This window comes from Aegilops tauschii, chromosome 5 (genome assembly GCF_002575655.3).
Source record: "Aegilops tauschii subsp. strangulata cultivar AL8/78 chromosome 5, Aet v6.0, whole genome shotgun sequence".
NCBI lineage: Eukaryota > Viridiplantae > Streptophyta > Magnoliopsida > Poales > Poaceae > Aegilops > Aegilops tauschii.
Genome location: NC_053039.3, coordinates 387476703 through 387499754, shown reverse-complemented (window position 1 = coordinate 387499754; position 23052 = coordinate 387476703). Strand labels below are relative to the sequence as shown.

The window sequence follows — 23052 nt, the reverse complement described above, 5'->3', positions numbered from 1 at the left end:
AGGTTGGGAGGCGAAACATTAAGCCCCTATCTTTCTCTGTGTTCGATGAATACTATTTGTTCTAAAAATATGCTTCGAGTGGTAGCAATCATGGAAGACTAAATGATAGTTGAGTATGTGAAGTTTGCTGAAGGCTCTGACATAGACTCTTCCTGAAAATAAGATGAATTGTAATTGTTTGATGACTAATAACACGGTTTGTTAGTTTTCAAGAAAGTTTATGATCTATACTTTAACATGTGAATAGCTTGTTACTTGATCATGAAAAGTTCTATGAGTTGAACTACTATTATGACATATAATGATGCTAGAAAGGGTGATTGAAATTATCATTGATCAAACTTACGCACCTGCTAGCATTCACACTTCATAAATTCTTTCTTTTATCATTTACCTACTCGAGGACGAGCAGGAATTAAGCTTGGGGATGCTGATACGTCTCCAACGTATCTATAATTTATGAAGTATTCATGCTATTATATTATCCATCTCGGATGTTTAATGGGCTTTACTATGCACTTTTATATTACTTTTGGGACTAACCTATTAATCCAGAGCCCAGTGCCAGTTTCTGTTTTTTCCCTTGTTTCAGTGTTTCACAGAAAAGGAATATCAAACGGAGTCCAAACGGAATGAAACCTCCGGAAAAGTTACTTTTGGGAAGAAAGCAATACAGGAGACTTGGAGTGCACGTCAGGAAAGAAACGAGGGAGGCACGAGGCAGGGGGCGCGCCCACCCCCCCGGGGCGCGCCCTCCACCCTCGTGGGCCCCTCGTGGCTCCCCTGACGTATTTCTTCCGCCTATATATATCCATATACCCTAAAACCTTCGGGGAACAGAATAGATCGGGAGTTCCGCTGCCGCAAGCCTCTGTAGCCACCAAAAACCAATCGGGACCCTATTCCGGCACCCTGCCGGAGAGGGGAACCCTCACCGGTGGCCATCTTCATCATCCTGACGCTCTCCATGACAAGGAGGGAGTAGTTCACCCTCGGGGCTGAGGGTATGTACCAGCAGCTATGTGTTTGATCTCTCTCTCGTGTTCTTGATTTGGCACGATCTTGATGTATCGCGAGCTTTGCTATTATAGTTGGATCTTATGTTTCTTCTCCCCCTCTACTCTCTTGTAATGGATTGAGTTTTCCCTTTGAAGTTATCTTATCGGATCGAGTCTTTAATGATTTGAGAACACTTGATGTATGTCTTGTCGTGCTTATCTGTGGTGACAATGGGATATCACGTGATCCACTTGATGTATGTTTTGGTGATCAACTTGCGGGTTCCGCCCATGAACCTATGCATAGGGGTTGGCACACGTTTTCGTCTTGACTCTCTGGTATAAACTTTGGGGCACTCTTTGAAGTAATTTGTGTTGGTTGAATAGATGAATCTGAGACTGTGTGATGCATATCGTATAATCATACCCACGGATACTTGAGGTGACATTGGAGTATCTAGGTGACATTAGGGTTTTGGTTGATGTGTGTCTTAAGGTGTTATTTTACTACGAACTCTAGGGCTGTTTGTGACACTTATAGGAATAGCCCAATGGATTGATCGGAAAGAATAACTTTGAGGTGGTTTCGTACCCTACTATAATCTCTTCGTTTGTTCTCCGCTATTAGTGACTTTGGAGTGACTCTTTGTTGCATGTTGAGGGATAGTTATATGATCCAATTATGTTATTATTGTTGAGAGAACTTGCACTAGTGAAAGTATGAACCCTAGGCCTTGTTTCCTAGCATTGCAATACCGTTTACGCTCACTTTTATCATTAGTTACCTTGCTGTTTTTATATTTTCAGATTACAAAAACCTATATCTACCATCCATATTGCACTTGTATCACCATCTCTTCGCCGAACTAGTGCACCTATACAATTTACCATTGTACTGGGTGTGTTGGGGACACAAGAGACTCTTTGTTATTTGGTTGCAGGGTTGTTTGAGAGAGACCATCTTCATCCCATGCCTCCCACGGATTGATAAACCATAGGTCATCCACTTGAGGGAAATTTGCTACTGTCCTACAAACCTCTGCACTTGGAGGCCCAACAACGTCTACAAGAAGAAGGTTGCGTAGTAGACATCACAAAGGCACGGTTGTGTAGTGTCAAGAGGAACTGACGTGTGACACCAGCACATACAGACATGGCGTGTGTCACGTGAGGTACATGCATAGACGGAAAGAAGCCACGGGAGTGAAGCCTCAACAGACACGGATGTCCGGATTCTTGAGGCACGGTCCTGAAGCACACAAAGACATGAAACTGAAATGTTGCCATACGTTAGCAGACGTGCCTCTCTTGTGCGAACGTGTAGAAGACAACAATACAAACACAAACAAACGGCACTGAATATAAGCCAAACACAAAGCGCGCTTCTCCCAAACAATACATATGCGCCACTTCAACAGGTTCTCTAAATGTACATGAACTCGCGCAAACGTCAACAATGAACTTGTAACATGAAAAAACATAAAAAATTATATTCACATAACATGAGACAAGCCAAACACGATGCTTCGAAAATAAAAAACCAAAATCCCAAAACGGTACTCCATAGGATTGAACTAAAAGTGCTCATTAATTATACAAAAAAAGAATGGAAGTCTTCCAGGAGTCCATTCTGCTCAGAAACGTCGACACAAACATCCACAGTGACCATTCTACTCAGTTGGAGATCTCCTCAGAAACATCTGCGGCGTCTACGGTCGGGAAGACAACGAGGATGCATCATGTCCTTCATCGACAGAACTCGCCGGTAGAGCTCGTAGCTGACATACCCATCCTAAAACAAAAAGCGGATGAGAATGAAGATATAGGTAAAGGGGAAAAATACTATTGTTGCAATAAAACAAAAATATAAAGACAGAAAAAAACGAAATTTTCACTTACAATTGCCACATATTTCAGGTGGTCAAGGGAAAGCGGCTTCCACTCCCAGTAGTCATGCTGACCTTTTGGAAAAGACATATTCATAGGCAAGTAAGATTTGTCTATGACGGCTCCTGCCAAATCTGCCGTGGAATCCCTTAGAATGCCTCCTTTGATCATGAGCTCCTCCTGAAGGTCGATGTGACACTCTCTTGGGATTTTGAGGAAACTGTTTGTGAGAACATCTCTATCGTTCCTGATGTCGACACTAGCGAAAATTATACCTTTGTTCCAAAGGAAATCCTTCAGAGCAGCGCATTCCGTCCTGGCCTTGCACAAGTGATAGACAAGAACATGCTTGTGCATCGCCAGTTGCATGACGGCGACTTTTCTGCTCCGACCAAAGTAATCCTCTCGTGTGTACTCCAGATCAAGACCAACAAACTTGTACCTATCCTCACACAGCCATTACTCATAAAGAGAAAGAATCTCCTCCACCTGTAGGGCTCGTTGGTGTACAACACCTCGAGCTTGGTATTACCGTCGGCATCTACAAACAGACGCTCAGTAGTGTTCCTGAAGTCGTCCATGGAAAAGAGGGTGAGAGTGACAATGGAGTTTGACTGTCCTACTCCGGCATCACTCGTACGTGGCGAGGATGATGAGAGCTACCTGCACTTCTCTGGTTAGAATAAGACCCGATAACCTCCCGGAATAGTCCACTATTTAACCTTGGACAGAGATGACTCAGTTACCATGCGCCCATTAAATTGCATCGGGAACGATGAATGGACGGTCGTGCTTCTGCAGCTTGTGAAACCATGCACTTCAAAAGTCACGGCTGCCACGTTGTAATCGAGGAGCCTCTAGTTTAACTCTAGCACGGTATCTAGCACAATGAATACTAACAATAAATAGTCATCCCATCGGTCACCAGCACATCTTTTGACCGAGAGAGAAGAATGCAAGGAGGCAAACGATGACCCTGTCGTCCAACCTAGACCTCTGCAGTACAAATACTACACGGGGAGTGAACAAAAATAAAAGCACGGTTCGGCTAGCACAAAAGCCACACGCATGCCTCCACTTTGTTAAAGACAAACATCTATGTCTGCGTACCACCAAAAACATTGCCAAAACAAAAGCACGTCCATGCTTCTGACATACATATAACCGTGGGCTATCATACATATTCCCTCCTGAACCCAACGTACATAAAAACAGTGGCTCTCTGGGTCAACGACTGCCTGAAAAAAAAATTGCAATCGCAAAGTCACGAATCGTGACTCCATTTCAGATGCAAAAGTGCCTCTCATTAAGAACCATCATGCCTCCCGTCAATTTGCTTCCCCCGACGTATCGACCATGCCTCTCCTGCTACAACGACCGTGCATCTAATAACATCATCACCGTTCCTCTCCTAAAGACACACCCAACCATATCTGATTAAACATGTGATTAAAAAAAATTAAATCACAGAAGCACGAGTATGCTTTTCAGCATGTATAACCGTGCCTCACAAAAAGTCTGTGAGGCACGATAGGCACGTAGAAGACTCCGCTGGGAGGCAGCACAGCTGGACAACTACAATGGGAGGCAGCTGGACGAGTCAAACGTCTCGCGTCCCCATAACACCTCGGAATGCGTGCACACCATCCACAACCAGCATTCATTCCATTTCGCAGAATAAAAAATAAAACAAGAAGCACTCATTATTACTCTTGCTCTCTCAAGACTCCTTTATATTTCAATAAGCTCCGACTCCCTCAGCCACATCACAACTCACTTGCCTTCTTCGTCGCCTGCTTCTAGGGTTCGTGCTTCTTCCCCGCACACAATCTGATTTCAAACAAGTTATTGTAGAGTTTTTATTGGGTCTCTCGATTAATTTCCAAGACGTGCTTCTCTCGTAGATTGCTGGCCGTGGGTGCTTGCCATAAGCTTCCCATCACAAGCCATCTGCCTTACCCGTCCGCCTACTTCTAGGGTTCGTGCTTCTTCCCCACACACAGTCTCATTTCAAACAAGTTATTGTAGAGTTTTTATTGGGTCTCTCGATTAAGTTCTAAGCCATGCTTCTCTCGTAGATTTGCTGGCCGTGGGTGCTTGCCCTAAGCTTCCCCTACCCCAATCTCCGTTCGTCGACGCCCGTTCTTCTTCTCTCCTAGGTAAATTACTACTGTTTTACGTTTAGGTTTTTCATTTGATAGTTATTGAAGCATCAGATCCAGTACAACGACTTCATTCTCTAAAGGAATATAAAAACCATTTGAAAATCTAAACAAGTGATCTAAACTCTGTCATACTGCTTTTCTGGAAGGAGTAGATGAGAAGATTTCTGGTAAATTTGTAGTTGTTGTCTGCCTTCGTACGGATATTTTTAATATGGCTAACATAGTTGAAGCTAGTCGTTGTCTACCTTCAACGTTGAAGCTTGTTTTAAATTGTTATGATATTCTTGTATTCTTAACATAGTTGTTCTGAATTATTTAGGTATAATTTTCCCTACCTGCCGCCAATCAGGCGGCCCTTGCGAACCACACCCTGAAGTTCTCTAGCAGTTTGAGGTTATTCTTGATGAAAATTGCTGGAGCCGCATGGTTAGTAAGCATTACTAACATATTAGTTGCTTACAACACAGTAGAAATCGTCGATGTTACTCATACCCCCGTGCACCTACACTAGGTTCCCCTGCTGTCACTTCTTTGCACCTGTCTTGTGTTTTCATTTTCCATTAGTTTGCCTGCCTATGCCTTGATTACTATAGGGCCTCTTCAGTTCTAATTAAAATTAGTCAACATATGCCAAAAATCTGTATCCATTAATTTATAATACCATTATGTTGTTATCTGTAATTCTTATCAAAAATTCATATCCAATTTAAGAAAACTTTTAACATTAATAATACGCGAGTTCAAATTTATACTTACAGGTTGTTATTTTTACTATTTTTTCCAGTATGTACCTTGTAATGTCAGAGCTTTTCTCGCTGAATACATTAATGAGAGGAAGAAAGAAGCAATAAAATTGCGTAAAGAGCAGGTAGAGCCAACCCTTCTTACACATGAAGAAAGGTCTTACAATGCTTTGTTTAAGCATAGGGCGAACTACACAAAGTTCTGCGGTGGTGAGTGGAACATCTTTGCGGATGATTATGAACTACGTGCTGGAGGCCGCATAGAATTTGAACTACCAGACGAGGGTCTCAATCTCGAAATACAAACATATCGGGATGACAAAAGGTTGCTTCCATTACCCCATGTTGGTAGGTATTTAATATTACAAACTTATCTTCTTTCGCTGTATTTTTATATGCATGCATCGACCTGACTACTATTAACCCCGGGTTGGATATAACTTTATCTAACTTTAAAATCTTGTTCTTTTTCTAGCTCTCGACGATCTTTCTTCTGACGATTTCGACCATGTTCACTGTTGTGTCTACTCTAAGGATATTGAGCTTACCTACGACCAGACACGATTCTTTCTACAACGCCTTTTCAGAGATACTTTCATCCGTTGCCGTCCATTTGTCCACGTCTTGACTCCCACTAACACCAAAGACTGCGTCATGGTTGGTTACAAATGTCCTTGTTAAAATACCAAACGTATTTTGCTTATATGTAAAATAAACAATATTGACGTAATCTTGCTTATATGTAAAATTATAAAGAACCTATTTATTCAAACCTAAAACAACAAAACTTTAGTTGTTCTCTTAATATATTGTTTTACCTGTTTACACACAAACCTGAATATGCCAGGAATTATATTATTTTCAATATGGAATTTCTTAATATTTGCGCACTCACCGTATTCAGCCATTATTTTATTTAATGTCCAAGTGACAAATCAACGGTTTTAATTTCTATTTAATTTCGATTTCTTCTAGAAAATTCCGAGGAGCGTTGTCTCAACACTGAAGAGATGGGTGGACATGCCAACCAATGGCAAGGTGACCCTTGAAGCTCCTGATGAACCTACCCATGTCATCACTCCTTCGTCGTACTACATCTGCAAAAACGACGGCAGGATGGTAATAGAAAAATCTTCTTTCAAAGACTTCATATCAGCTGCATCCTTTGTTGAAAAGAACGTTGTTCTAATCACTTTCAAAGAGCGACATGATCGTTCTGTGTCCATCATCATTTAGGGCATTCTGTAGATTCCGTCGAAACCAGCACCTAAAATGGAAGCAAACAGTGTATCTCCTAGGATGTTCAGCGCTCGTTTCATGATGATGCCTCCCATAAGCAAAACACTGGTTAATATAAGTTTGCTAGTTAGGATGGTAGAGTAATGTAACTATTATGGACCATGTGCTTGCTTGAACTATCGGAATGATCTTTTGGAACTTATGTAGCTCTTACGGACCCACAACTCGTTGTTTCAACCATCAGAATGATCCTTTGCAACAAATGTTGTTTGAACTATCGGAATGATTCATTGGAACAAATGTAGTTCTTATCCTTTGAAAAGTTCACTCAAAAAACCAAAGAACAGAAAGAATCATTTTCAAAAATCAAACGAAACAAGAATCAGTTTTTGATTCAAAACCTATACCAATGCCATGTTATCAAACTTATTCAACCCATATAGTGAAACATATCTCAATTAAAAACCAAACAGGACTCCATTTTCAAGTGCAAACCATATTTACTTCACCAAATTTTCCTAAACACACAGTTGTGCACCGAATAACATAACAACAGTGCCTCCCTGACCAAGGAAGGTTGTTAAATGAAAAAAACCGTTTTCACAAAAAAGGCACGACTGTGCATCTGCTGAGTGTTCTACCGTTTACATGACTACTTTCACAGCCAAAGATGGAATACACACATATGGATCACGCACGCAGCACGCAATGAATAAAAAAAATCAATGAACAAGATAAGTGAAAATCTTAAAAAAAACAGATAAAACAAACGCTTGTTTCCGAAAATCTACGCCTGGAACCGCCGGATGACTACCAAATGCTCTTTGGCGGTTTCCTTTTTTTCACGACAAAGTAAAGATCCCTTTCACTTTTTCGACTCCATTTGCATCGTCTTCCTCAAAAATTTCTCGCCGGCCGCAGTTCACCACCACACACCTCCAGCCATGGACGACGGGAAACTAACAACTCTCATCGAACACATCACTACCCACGGTACAACCGTGCTGGAGATGGTGTACACCAACGACCCAAGGACCGTGGAGCGGATCATCAAAAAGTACGAGGAATGGCTAAAGGAGGAGAAGAACAAGTTCGTCGGCCTCGACCTCGAGTACACACGTAAGAGCAGTTACATACGACAAGGGATCGCCGTCGTCCAACTTGCCATGCGCGAGCATGTCCTCGTATACCACTACTGCAGGTCCGAGCGCTCCCAGGCGTTACTTGACTTCCTACAACGGAAAGCGGTAACTTTCACTAGCGTCGACACGAGGAGTGACAAGACGATGCTTGCCCGTGCATGGATCAAAATTCTAGACGAGCACCACGTCGACATCCAGAGGCTATTCTGCATCAAGGGTGGTGGAGAAAGGGACTCCATGGGTGACCTTGCAGCGGCCATCATCGACCCCTCATACAAGAACATGAAGAAATCATTCCCAAAGGAGAAGCACCAGTTCTGGGAGTGGAAGCCGCTTTCCTCGATACACCTTGAGTACGCAGCAAAGGACGGGTATGTTAGCTACGAGTTGTACCGTAGAATCCTAATCATCAAGAACGGGCTACGTCACCTCCACCAACAACCAATGAAGGAAAGACTCCGCCCACGTAAGAACAAAGACGAGGGATCTTCCAGCGGCTGGAAGCGCCACAAGGGAAACAGTGGTTGGTAAATTGCGAGAAGGATGTCTACATTAAACTAGTAGGAACTACTATTATGATAATTTAGATTGAATGAACCTATGTTGTAAATATGTTTGTTGTTGCTCAAAGATGTTGTGTGTATTGTATTACTATTTTACGTTTGAACTTTGAACACAGTGGTGTGCTCATGTACAAATGCATAGTACGTTTTGCATGTCTAAATGCAATTAGTAAGTTATGTCCCAGTATGAGAAAGCATATATTATATCCATGATTATAGAATGAGAGATATGTTGCACGATATTGTATTACAATTTTCATACTTAACCTTTACAAGATGCATCGTGCATTTACAAGAATATGCGATGGTATCGTTATAAACTTTCAGTACAATGCTTACTCAACATTGGCGTGAACAATCATAAATATTGAAGAAGAACATTCGGTACACAGACGCAAGGGACAAGAACTTTGTTACTTTAACCACATTGGAAAAAAAATCACACATTCAGAACATCCTTGCTATAGCACACAGGTTCCTCTCCGTACACCAGTTCTCCACGATGCCACAAAACTACACTACCGTGTGCAACTAACCTATGTACAACCGTGGCTCTCTAAGTGTCTACTCAACCCATGCCTCTGGTGCCACGCACCCGTGACCCTAGAGACTTCACACCTGTGCATCCACAACCGAGCCTTTCTAACCAAATATTCGGACCGATGCCTCTGCTGCCATACATCTGTGCCTCTAGAAACTTGACAGCAGCAAGAGGGTTCAAAACCGTGCATCCACACAACCGTGCTTGTTCTGACTTCACTTCCGTGCCTCTGTTTACTCGATCGACGTGCCTCACATGAAACCCATAGTAACTCTACGTGCTCCGCGCGCGTGATCGCCCGTGCAACTTTGGTGCTGCACAGACGCTCCTCTCAGTATACTCGTGCCTCCACACAACCGTGCATGTACTGACTACAATTCTGATCCTCCGTTCGATCAATCCACGTGCCTCACATAAAACCAACAGTAACTCTACGTACTACACACACGTGCCTCTCGCATGAAACCCACAGTATCTCTACGTGTTCGGCACGCGTGATCGCCCATGCAACTTTGGTGCTGCACACACGTTCCTCTCAGTATGCCCATGCCTCCACACAACCGTGCCTATACTGACTTCAATTCCGTGCCTCCGTTTGCTCAATCGATGTGCCTCACATGAAACCCACAGTAACTCTACGTGCTCCGCACGCGTGATCGCCCGTCCAACTTTGGTGCTGCACAGACGCTCCTCTCAGTATACCCGTGCCTCCACACAACCGTGCCTATACTGACTACAATTCCGTGCCTCCGTTTGATCAATCCACGTGCCTCACATAAAACCAACAGTAACTCTACGTACTACACACACATGTGCCTCTCGCTCTACGTGTTCGGCACGCGTGATCGCCCGTGCAACTTTGGTGTTGCACACATGTTCCTCTCAGTATACTCGTGCCTCCACACAACCGTGCCTGTACTGAAGGCAATTCCGTGCCTCCGTTTGCTGAATCCACATGCCTCACATGAAACCCACAGTAACTCTACGTGCTCCGCACGCGTCATCGCCCGTGCAACTTTGGTGCTGCACACACGCTCCTCTCAGTATACACGTGCCTCCACACAACCGTGCCTGTACTGACTTCAATCCACGTGCCTCACATAAAAGAGATGCACGGCCGTGCCTCAAAGTAAACAACACACGTACCTCTACTGTATTTATAACTATGACCCCAATTAAATAACATCCGTCCAAAAAAACATCTTTAAAAGAGATGCACAACCATACCTCTTCTACAAACGAACAACAACAATGAACATTTAGGTTCATATCGTTTCATATATCTAAATAACATTAAACCGTAGCATAGATTTTAAACAAAATCCATTATGTTCAAAGGCTATAACTAACATCACTGCGACAGAAGATTGAAGATAACAACAAGCCTCCCATCACGCTCTTTGAAAGTTATCAACACCAAGCTGTTTACTTCAATAGACGATGCCTGGAGAAAATCACTGAAACCTTCCTGTTTGAATACCATTCTATTACCCAAGCCAATGAAGTAGGAGCAAGGAGTGCTCACATATATATCATCATAACCAGATTCCATAGTAACTTCAAGAGTTAAAACGTCAGTCCTAGGAAAAGTCACAAACTCCTTCAAACTCCTCACAACAATACCAGGAATAACCTGACAAAAAACATCAAGCTATCAGAAATAGAACAAAAATTCAAAACTATAAATAGAAGAGATAATAAAAATAAATAAATAAACCGAAAAAAAGAAAAATAGTGGAAAAAAATCTGACCATATGATGACCATTAACATTCATGCAATCAATCCTGTGAACAAAAGGACAACAGGGTATGTAGTCATCATCAAAGAGTTGACACCTCATGAAATACATTTGCTGATAATTAAGAAAAACACCACAGGTGTAATAACAACTCCCAACAAGTTCCATCTCGGAGTCGCTCAAACCATCAAGAGCTACAAAATATAATTACACAGGCTCAAGAGAACAGAAAAATCATCATGTACAATAAAACAAGCTAAAAACTTCCTTAAAAATAAACCTTACCAACAGACGGTAAAGGAGACAACGCATCTCCACGACCAACACGATAAAAATCAATACCGATCCACGTTCCATAATGTTCAAGCCTAATGGTCATTATATCACGAGGACGAACACCATAATCACTGACCAATCGTTCCCAGGAAGGACCATGGAATTTGCTCCTCACCCGACCATGACTAAACAGAACACCATACAAATAACCCTCATTGCATTGAAAAGCAAGATCAGTATCTTCGTCACCCCTCCTTATGGCTAAAGCCCTACACTCCTCGATGTAACGAGCAAGATGAGCTCTAACACTCCACTGAACATACTGCACAACAAATCAAAACAAGGATCATAATCAAAATCTAAACAACATGAGCAGCACCAAAGGAAATAAGCATGTGTGCCAAAAATTGAACAAGAAGAATCAACAAAAGAACACGGGCCATCAGGCATACGGCAAAAAGGACAAGCCATAGCTGCAAGGAACACAATGGTTATCAAGAACTAATCCCACAAAACGCAGTTGAAACTTGACATCTGATAGTGTTGGTAGTCCCCACCCGTAACTACCCCATAAATCTCCATATCCCGAAAATATAATGGGAACAAAAAGAGAAATGGTAAAGGGAAACAGGGAACCCATGAAGGCAACCGGTAGGGAACGACGATATCGCGAACGGGGAAGCGCAGTTGACGCTAAAGAAGGACCGCCGTAAGAGCAGGCAACAAGCGCGGCGACCAGGACAGGGGCTGCCGTAACCACGCGACAAGAGCGGCAACCGCGACGGGCGGAGACGACGGCAAAAAAAAGAACAGTGCGCGACGACGGTTCACCCACGCCTGAGAGAAACAGATCTCAAAACAGATCAAAAGGTATTACATAACATTAAAAGTACAAGGACTAAAGTGAAAAAAGGAAAAACCACAAAGGAAAACCGGAAATCACGGGAGACGCCGTGCGCGCGACAAGTGTCGCGCGCGGAGCACCTCGGGAAAGTCTCACGAGCGCTCCGCGCGTGACACTTGGCGCGCGGGGAGCACTCCCCGACTAATCGTTGCGGGGAGCGCTCCTCAATTAGTGATTTCGAGAAAAAGCAGAGCGACCGGAGTCGATCCCACAATCTCATGGTTAAGAGTCTACATTGCTAGCAACTGGGATAGCATGCGTTTTGTGACAGATTACAAGGCGCGTCGTACTTGACAGGAAATGAGCTGATATTCCATAGGTTTTTCTACGTATTTCTGTTTTTCTTCTGTTTTATTCGCTTCTCTTCGGGGGGGTTTTCCCTTTCTTTCATTTTCCTTTGTTTCCTTTCTTCTTTCTTCTCCATTTTTTATTGTTTTCATTCTTTTTGAATTTTTTTCCTTGGTTTTATTTTTCAATTTCTTTTTTATTGGGTTTATTTTGTTTCTTTGTTAGTTTTCTTTTTTTTGGTTTTTTTCGTTTCTTCTGGGTTTCATCCTACTTTTTGTATATGCACGTTTAACATTTTTCTATGCATATTTTGAACATTTCATTAAATGCTTGATTAACGGTTTTCAAATCTAAACACATTTAACATTTTCCAAACACTTGATTAACATTTTAAACACTTTTTCAACTTTTTTAATGCTTGATTAACATTTTGTATATACATGACCAAAAATTTCACCAATTTTTAATAAATGAACAACATTTTTTCTATACACATTTAATATTTTCCAAATGCTTGATTAACATTTTTCAAATACTCGTTCAACATTTTTTGAAATGCTTGATTAATATTTTTATATACATGATCATTTTTTTCTTCATTTCCTTAATACATGGTGCACATTTTTTCTATACACATTTAAGATTTCTCAAATCATTGATTAACATTTTTCAAATACTTTTTCAATGTTTTTTTCAAAATGCTTGATTAGCATTTTTATATACATGTTTAAAAAATCATCATTTGTTTAATACATGATCAACAATTTTCTCATACACATTCAAAAAAAAAATCTGAATTCCTGATTACCATTTTTCAAATATTCTTTCAATTTTTTCGAAATACTTGTTCAACATTTTTTAAATACTTGTTCATAATTTTTGACATACTTGTTCAACATTTTTCATATACATGGTCAAAAAAATCTATATACATTTATCATTTTTTGAATGCATGATTAAAAAATTTCAAAGCATTATGTAAAGTATATTTTTTAATATATATGTTTACAATTTTCGGAAGTGTAAAACAAAAGTAAAAATGAAAAAACATGAAAGAAATACAAATAAAAAACGAGGATGTGCCCTCCAGCACACCTGGGCTGGCCCATCTAGAGTTGTCCTTCTCTATCAAACCAATGCCCGCTTGAAACACAATTTTTCATGAAAAGCTTCATTGAAGGAATAAAAAGCAGTGAGAAGGAACCTACTTGACGGGGTACAAGTACAGAGAAGATGGATGGCGCCAAGGGCAGGTCATGCTAAGGTGAATTGTGATGCAGCTTTTTCACGCAATGGAGAGTTTTGTTGAGTTAGCGGCAATATGCTGGGATTCAGATGGGCCCTATCTTGGTGCATCAGCTGTTGCAGAAGCAATTGCATGTCGTGAGGGGCTTTGCATGGCTTCTGATTTGACGCTGGAGAGACTTCAAATAGCCACGGATTGCAAAGGGTTCGTTGATGATATTGCAGATGGAGGAATTCAGATTTCGTGTGGCTATAACTAAGGAGATGTTCAACGCTCTAAATCTTTTTCAGAGTGTTTTGTCACTCACGAGCGATGTAATAATAACTACGAAGCTCACAACATCACTAAGTACGCTAGTTCGCTGACGTTGGGACGCCATGTGTGGCTTGTACTTCCTGTTCGTACAATGTATGTTCCCGTAAGCATTCCTATTATTCAATAAAGTTAAGAGATGCTACCTAAAAAAACATGTTTCCAACATTAAAAAAACGTGTTCGCTACATGTGCAGGAAAACAAGATTGCTCGGGTATTTTTCTTTAGAAGTATGTATTTGCTACGGGTTTTGCTGCACATGTAGCAAGCATGTCTTTATATATGGCGAACATTTTAAAACAAAAAGTGTTTGCTAGGTGTGCAGAAAAACAAAATTGCTCAGCTATTGCAAAAATTTTGTGTTTGTTGCGAGTTTGGTACTGTTCATGATTTTTGAAAACACTAATTATAAATATGTTCACGAATTTTAAAAAAGGTTCATAAAATGTGAAAAATGTTTGCTAATTAAAAAGTAAGAATAAAAAAAAATCATGATTTTTTAAAACTCCACAGGTTTGAAGAAAATATTCACAAAAATAAGAAAGCATTTGTGAAATTTCAAAAATGTTCACAAAAGTGTTTGAGATTTTTTTTAAATTTCAATTTTTTTTGACTTGTACAAATGTTCATAAAATTGTAATAGATTCAATAAATATTCAAATATTCTTGAACTTTTTAAAAAGTTCACAAATTTTGAAAATTACTAATTTAAAAAAATCATGAATTTGAAAATAAAAATAAGAAAAAACAAATAGTAAAACAAAAACAAAACTCATGTTAAAACAGGTCCGAAGCTAACCTTCGTCGAATAAGGAATAGACAGGCCAGCCCATACCCCGAATGAAGTATGTGAAGGGTGCAGATTTCGTTCAAATTCAATTGTGTTTCAGGAAATCCTATTGCCCGCCTAGGTCACCGAGCGACCTACCGCAAACTCCCATGAGCACAATTATTTTTGGCGGTCCCAGTGGCTCACTCTCGTCATCAGTTTTTGGAAGGTTATAAATCTTCCCTTGCCGGTTTTTTTTGTTTTGGTTTTCTTCTGAGTTTTTCATTTTTATTTCTCTACTTTTTTCATTCTAAATTTTTTTGATTGCTTTTAAAAACTATGAGCATTTTAAAACTTTATGAATATTTTTTATTTTAAATATTTTTCAAATTCATGAATATTTTTGAATATGTGAACATTCTTTTCAAAATCACAAACATTTTCTGAAATCCTGAGCAATTATTTTTTAATTTCACAAACATTTTTCATGATTTCATGACCATAGTTTAAATCCATGAATATTTTTTCATATTCTTAAACATTTTTGAACTTTTTTTGAACATATTTTGAAGTCCATTTTAAAAAATTAAATTAAAAGAAAGGAAGGAAGAAGAAAACGCTCGAAGCCCCGCAAGGTGGGTTAAGCCCCCACCCCCTCCAAATTTATCAATAATGCGTAATGCATATCCTTATTTAGCCCAAATTTAAAGTAATACACTATATTCGCCCTCTGAACGCTATTCAAGGATCATATAGCCCCCTCTGAAATCATATTGGAGCTTGGGAGTAGATACTCTGCTCCCCTTAGGTCCCAGTATTTGCATGTGGGCTAGGAGGTCCCGCATAATACATAGTTGCTCGCATACGGCTCATCACGAAATAAAGAAATAGGAAAATCACGTGTTCAATCTTTCCAAAGAACAGAGAGAGTGAGAACTTCATGTTAAGCGGGAGCCAAAGCCCGTTCTCGTCGAGCGTCAGCCCTGGCCTGGTCAAACTCTTCTTGCCCGTTAATTACCACGAGAACCAATTCTCGCTTATAGCGAGATGGTAGCTTCTTTCGTCTCAAGGACTTCTTATCTCGCACAGCAACTGGGCCACCCCATTTATTTATTTTAGATCGCTTGTTGGAAATATGCCCTAGAGGCAATAATAAAATACTTATTATTATATTTCCTTGTTCATGCTATAATTGTATTAACCGGAAACCGTAATACATGTGTGAATACATAGACCACAACTTGTCCCTAGTGAGCCTTTAGTTGACTAGCTCGTTGATCAATAGATGGTTATGGTTTCCTGATCATGGACATTGGATGTCATTGATAACGGATCACATCATTAGGAGAATGATGTGATGGACAAGACTCAATCCTAAGCATAGCACAAGATCGCGTAGTTCGTTTGCTAGAGCTTTTCTAATGTCAAGTCTCATTTCCTTAGACCATGAGATTGTGCAACTCCCGGATACCGTAGGAATGCTTTGGGTGTACCAAACGTCACAACATAACTGGGTGGCTATAAAGATGCACTACAGGTATCTCCGAAAGTGTCTGTTGGGTTGGCACAAATCGAGACCGGGATTTGTCACTCCGTATGACGGAGAGGTATCTCTGGGCCCACTCGGTAATGCATCATCATAATGAGCTCAATGTGACTAAGTAGTTAGCCACGGGATCATGCGTTACGGAACGAGTAAAGAGACTTGCCGGTAACGAGATTGAAGAAGGTATAGGGATACCGATGATCGAATCTCGGGCAAGTAACATACCGATGGACAAAGGGAATTGTATACGGGATTGATTGAATCCCCGACATCGTGGTTCATCCGATGAGATCATCGTGGAACATGTGGGATCCAATATGGGTATCCAGATCCCGCTATTGGTTATTGGCTGGAGAGGCATCTCGGTCATGTCTGCATGGTTCTCGAACCCGTAGGGTCTACACACTTAAGGTTCGGTGACGCTAGAGTTGTAATGGGAATTGTATGTGGTTACCGAAAGTTGTTCGGAGTGTCGGATGAGATCCCGGACGTCACGACGAGTTCCAAAATGGTCCGGAGGTAAAGATTTATATATGGGAAGTCCTATTTTGGCCACCGGAAAATATTCGGGATTTTTCGGTATTGTACCGGGAAGGTTCTAGAAGGTTCCGAAGTGGGGCCCACCTTCATGGGGGGGCCCACATGAATGTGGGTAGTGGGGGCAAGGCCCCACACCCCTGGTCAAGGCGCACCAAGATCCCCACTTAGAAGGAATAAGATCATATCCCGAAGGGATAAGATCAAGATCCCTAAAAAGGGGGATAACAATCGGTGGGGAAGGGAAAGGATGGGATTTCTTTCCTCCCACCTTTGCCAACGCCCCAATGGACTTGGAGGGCAAGAAACCAGCCCCCTCCACCCCTATATATAGTGGGGAGGTGCATGGGAGCTGCACCCCTTGCCCCTGGCGCAGCCCTCCCCCTCCAACTCCTCATCCTCCTCTGTTGAGCGTAGCGAAGCTTTGCTGGAGAACCACGAGTTCCACCACACGCCGTCGTGCTGCCGGAGTTCTCCCTCAACTTCTCCTCTCCCCTTGATGTATCAATAAGGAGAAGACGTCCCCGGGCTGTACGTGTGTTGAACGCGGAGGCACCGTCCGTTCGGCGCTTGGATTGGATCTTCCGCGATTTGAATCGCCGCGAGTACGACTCCATCAACCACGTTCTTGTAACGCTTCCGCTTAGTGATGACCCACAAGTATAGGGGATCAATTGTAGCTCTTTTTGATAAGTAAGAGTGTCGAACCCAACGAGGAGCAGAAGGAAATGACAAGTAGTTTTCAGTAAGGTAGTGTCTGCAAGTGCTGAAATTGTAAGTAGCGGAGTAGTTTGATAGCAAGATAATTTGTAACGAGCAAGTAACGATAGTAGTAACAAAAGTGCAGCAAGGTAGCCCAATCCTTTTGAGGCAAAGGACAGGCCAAAACAGTCTCTTATGATAAGCAAAGCGTTCTTGAGGGTACACGGGAATTTTATCTGGTCACTTTCATCATGTTGGTTCGATTTGTGTTCGCTACTTTGATAATTTGATATGTGGGTGGACCGGTGCTTAGGTGATGTTCTTACTTGAACAAACCTCCTGCTTATGATTAACCCTCCCGCAAGCATACGCAACTACGAGAAAATTATTAAGAAAATAAATTCTAACCATAGCATTAAACTTTTGGATCCAATCGGTCCCTTACGGAATAACGCATAAACTGGGGTTTAAGCTTCTTTCACTCTCGCAACCCATCATCTAATTGCTACTCCACAATGCATTCCCTTAGGCCCAAATATGGTGAAGTGTCATGTAGTCAACGTTCACATGACACCACTAAGGGAATAACAACGTACATACTATCAAAATATCAACCACATATCAAATTCACATGATTACTTGCAACATGATTTCTCCCGTGACCTCAAGAACAAAAGTAGCTACTCATAAATGATAAACATGTTCATGATCAGAGGAGTATTAAATAGCATAATGGATCCGAACATATAATCTTCCACCAAATAAACCATATAGTAATCAACTACAAGATGTAATCAACACTACTAGTCACCCACAAGCACCAATCTATAGTTCCGGTAACAAGATTGAACACAAGAGTTGAACTAGGGTTTGAGATGAGATGGTGCTGTTGAAGATGTTGATGGAGATTGCCCTCCCCAAGATGGGAGAGTTGTTGGTGATGATGATGACGGTGATTTCCCCCTCTGGGAGAAGTTCCCCCAGCGGAATCGCTCCACCGGAGGGCAAAAGTGCTTCTGCCCAAGTTTCGCCTCGAGACGGCGGCGCTCCATCCCGAAAGTCCTCTCTTTATTTTTTCTAGGTCAAAATGACTTATATACCAGAAGATGGGCACCAGAGGTGGGCCTGGGTGAGCACAACCCACCAGGGCGCGCCTGGGCTCCCTAGCGTGCCCAGGTGGGTTGTGCCCACCTGGTGGGCCCCCTCTGGTAGTTATTTGCTCCAATAATTCTTAAATATTCCATAAAAAAATCTCCGTGAAGTTTCAGCTTGTTTGGAGTTGTGCAGAATAGGTGGCCTGACGTAGCTTTTCCAGGTCCAGATTTCCAGCTGCCGAAATTCTCCCTCTTGGTGTATACCTTGCAAATTATGAGAGAAAAGGCATTGTAATTACTCCAAAAAGCATTATTATGGATAAAAACATCATAAATAACAGTAAGAAAACATGATGCAAAATGGACGTATCAACTCCCCCAAGCTTAGACCCCGATTGTCCTCAAGCGAAAACCGAAATCGAAAAACATGTCCACATGCTTTGAGAGAGAGGTGTCGATAAAAACAAAATACGGACATAGAAGCATCATGTTGATTATTATAACAGCAACAAACTTAAACATAAGACTTTTATCATAGAACTTTTATCATATACTTCTCATGAATAAGTAACAGTTCATCACACAATCGAAGTACAAAGCAAAAACTCTATTAGAAACCAACAAACTATGTTCTCAATCAACTTGGCAACTACAATTCATCATCTTTTCAGGAAGGGTCACGTGTCGGAGCCTTTAGGCAAGTCCACATACTCAACCATCATATAGTCTTCTATGATTGCTTATAGTTTCAACCGAACACATAGAAAGATAGGGGCTTATAGTTTCGCCTCCCAACATATTCACCTCAAGGGTGATGTCAACAATAATAACTCATGCTATCTATATTCAACTGGACATATGTGCCTAGATCTTTCCTCACCACATAATGCTTGCCAAAGGAGAAAAATAAAAAGGAATAGAAGGAAAACTTTGACTCTTTGCATAAAAGTAAAGAAATAAGAGTAAAAGATAGGCCCTTCGCAGAGGGAAGCAGAGGTTGCCATGCGCTTATTTGTTTGTATGCTCAATCCCTTAGTGCAAAAGAACGTCATGTTGTATTGCCCTTTAAGATGACAGCCTTTATTATGCAGTCTGTCGCTTTTATTCTTTGTCATCAAGTTCGTACAACACTCAATTTTCTCTTACACTAAATGATCTCACACTTTTAGAAGCAATTTTTATTGCCTTTTTGCACCGATGACAACTTACTTGAGGGATCTTGCTCAATCCCTAGGTAGGTATGGTGGACACTTGAAAATAAGATTTGGGTTTAAGGGTTTTTGGATGCACAAGTAGTATCTCTACTTAATGCGGAATTTTTGGCTAGCAAAGATAGGGGCAAGCACCACATGTTGAAGGATCTATGACAATATGACTTCTATGTGAATATAAACAAACATAAACCATTAAGTTGTCTTCCTTGTCCAACATCAACAATTTTGGCATATAATATTTTGATGAGGGCTCACAATCACAAAAGATTTCTAGGATAGTATATTTATATGTGAATCTTCTCTTCCCTTATTAATTCTTTCATGAGTTGCATCATTGACTAATGCTATGTTTGTCAATCTCTAATAAAATTTTCTACTTATACTTTTCCTTATGTGGTGCCATCACCTACCATAGGATTAGTATATGATCTTATTGATTTATTTCCTTTCTCTTTTTCTTTCTTTCTTATTTCTTTTCTTTATTTGCAACATGAAAGTAGAGAAAGCAAAAACTCAAACTAAACTTTATTATATAACTTGCACACGATTACAAGGATGGATCACTAAGCAAACTCTCAAAGAGGAAAAGATCGAACTAAACTTTTATTCATCTAAAGCAAAAAGATCGAACTAAGATAAGTAAAAGCAAAAAGATAGTGGGATGATACGATACTGGGGCACCTCCCCCAAGCTTGGCGGAAGCCAAGGGGAGTGCCCATACCTGATGCTCAGTTCTACTTTGGTGGTGAAGAAGATGGTGGTGGAGAAGCGATCCTATCCTTAAGGATCAGGAGATTCTCCAACTGACGGATGACGCTCCGGAGATAGATGATATGCTCTTGATGCAGAATATTTTCGCGAGTGAGATACTTTTGTATGCGAACTATTTCAATGACACGAAAAGCTTCAATCTCAGCAGGAGTAAGGTGAGTAAGGTAGGGCTTAAGGATATCTTCCTCCTCCTCCTCGGCCAGCAATGCTTGTGGAGCCACCGGGGATGGATCTACGGTAGCTTCCTTGCCCTTGTCTCCCTTGACGGCGTCCGTAGGCTCCTCCCTCTTCGTCTCGATCTTCATCAGCCAAGCATCTTCTTCCATGTTGTTGGAGGAGAAGGAAGACATGATGCCTGGCTTGATAAATCTGACCGGAAACAGCAAGAAAGGAGAACAGAGGATTTCTCCGTGATACGGGTGTTAATAGGTTCGGGAAGTATATATAGATTTTTTTATCTTGGGGGACAAGCATACGGGAGAAAAGCGGAGTCCGGAAGGTGTCCCAAGTGGGCACAACCCACCAGGGCGCGCCAGGCAAGCCTGGCGCGCCCTGGTGTCTTGTGCCCACCAGGGGACGCTTACTGGAAGTTTCTTTATTTCCAAAATTCTTAAATATTCCAAAACTAATAAAAAATATTTTGCAGATTTTTCGGAGTCCGATTACTTACCGTATCATGTACCTCCTTATTTTCACGATTCTAGAGTGTTCCAGAAGGACTCTTTTATGTGTTTTTCTTGTGTCAAAGTTTGTGTTGGGGATATAACTATTGGGTATGACCCGCCCAGGAGGAGCCGGGTCATACCGTTGGCGGTTCATAATGACAAAGCCCAGGAAGATGTTGAAGATGGCAGTTCACGAAGCAGGCTTACTGAAGGCCTGAAACCCGAAGGCGGCTTGAGGCCCACAGGTGTAAACCGCCATATATGTATGACTTGTATTATAAGGCATGTGTAGTTAGTCACCGAGCCGGACACGTTGTGTATGAGCCGGCCGGAACTCCGTGAGCCGCTGGGCGTCAACCTGTGTATATAAAGGGACGACCCGGCGGCGGTTTAGGGCAAGAAACAAGAGATCGAGAACTAGGTCAAGCGTATTCGCTCCCTGGTAATTGAAACCCAAGCAATACCACCTCAAACTGGATTAGGCTTTTACCTTCACCGCAAGGGGCCGAACCAGTATAAACTCTTTGTGTCCTTTGTCCCGTCTAACCCCTTTAAGCTAACCTAGTTGCGATGGCTCCACGACTAAGTCCTTCTGCTAGGACATCTGCCGTGACAATTCCATGATAGTTGGCGCCCACCATGGGGCCAGCGCACGGTTGTTTCGAGTTCTTACAGGGCAACTTTGAAGGGATCAAGGGATACGCTGTGGGCCGGATGACCAAGAGTCATCGCGGCAAGCTCTACATCGACGATGCAGGTTGGGGCCCCGAGGCCGGCTCAATCGAGTATGGGTACTGGGTCCCCTTCAGCAGAATCCACGTCTTCATCGGCAAGATCGGCGAACCGGGCCCTGAGCCGGACATCTGCACCGACATCCTCGAGACGGCTCAGCGTGCGTGACCCGCCCGAGTTCAACCCGCCGTGAAGCGTGCCTTTGTTGGTTTCATCCATGGGGCGGAAATTGAAGATGGATCTGTGTATGGCGGTGAGACGACCATCTATTCTGATGGTGAGTCGTCCACGGGCGAGACCAATTCATTATATCAACTGCTAGACGGCCGGCTTGAGGGCTATTCCGATGGTGACAATATTCCGGACCCCTATGAGCCGCCGAACAGGGTTGCGATATTCATGGCCGGCACACAACCGGCGCTTGGTTCAACAACCACCACGGCTATGACCTCCAGTTCGATGGCTGCGGCGGTGGCTAATGCTAGCGGCTCTGCGTGCCCGCCGGCTCAAGTTCTCACCGAATTGTTAGAGTCTCTAGCGACTCTGATGGGGGTGGAGGTAACCCTGGACAACCAGGAACAACACAAGGTGGATGGCTGAGCTACGAGATGAGATAGCTCAAGCCAAGGAAGAGCTGGCGGCTGAGAACGCTGGGATGGCTGCAGAACGGGCTGTCTTGGATTCTCAGGCACAACAGATCCAAGCAGATTCCTTCCAGCTCACATTGGATCAGAACGCTTCAAATGAGGTCATGAGGAGGAGACACCGGAGTCATCTACCCCCGGTTTATGAGCCAAGGAACCTCTTCAACACGCCTGGAGCAGGGACCAGTGACCTGCCGCTGGTAAACCGGACGGTTGATACGCCTGGGGCGGGAGCGCCAGTTCAGCCACACACGGGTTCTCCACATGTGAATAATACCCCGCCTCAGCATGTTTCAATGCCACCGGGTCATTATTCTAACCCTTTGGACAATAT

At 42.2% G+C, this 23052-nt stretch overlaps 2 protein-coding genes across 2 annotated transcripts; one reads left to right on the top strand and one right to left on the bottom strand.

Moving 5' to 3' along the window:
* Window positions 1-2688: 2688 nt before the first annotated feature.
* Window positions 2689-3466, bottom strand: LOC141022899 (uncharacterized). The gene is made up of 3 exons (XM_073499179.1): window positions 3375-3466; window positions 2898-3327; window positions 2689-2790 (listed from the first exon to the last, which is right to left on the bottom strand). Exons 1-3 carry the CDS (start codon window positions 3464-3466, stop codon window positions 2689-2691), a joined length of 624 nt encoding a protein of 207 aa, XP_073355280.1.
* Window positions 3467-7976: 4510 nt separating this feature from the next.
* Window positions 7977-8705, top strand: LOC141022898 (uncharacterized). The gene has a single exon (XM_073499178.1). It carries the CDS (start codon window positions 7977-7979, stop codon window positions 8703-8705), a length of 729 nt encoding a protein of 242 aa, XP_073355279.1.
* Window positions 8706-23052: the final 14347 nt, after the last annotated feature.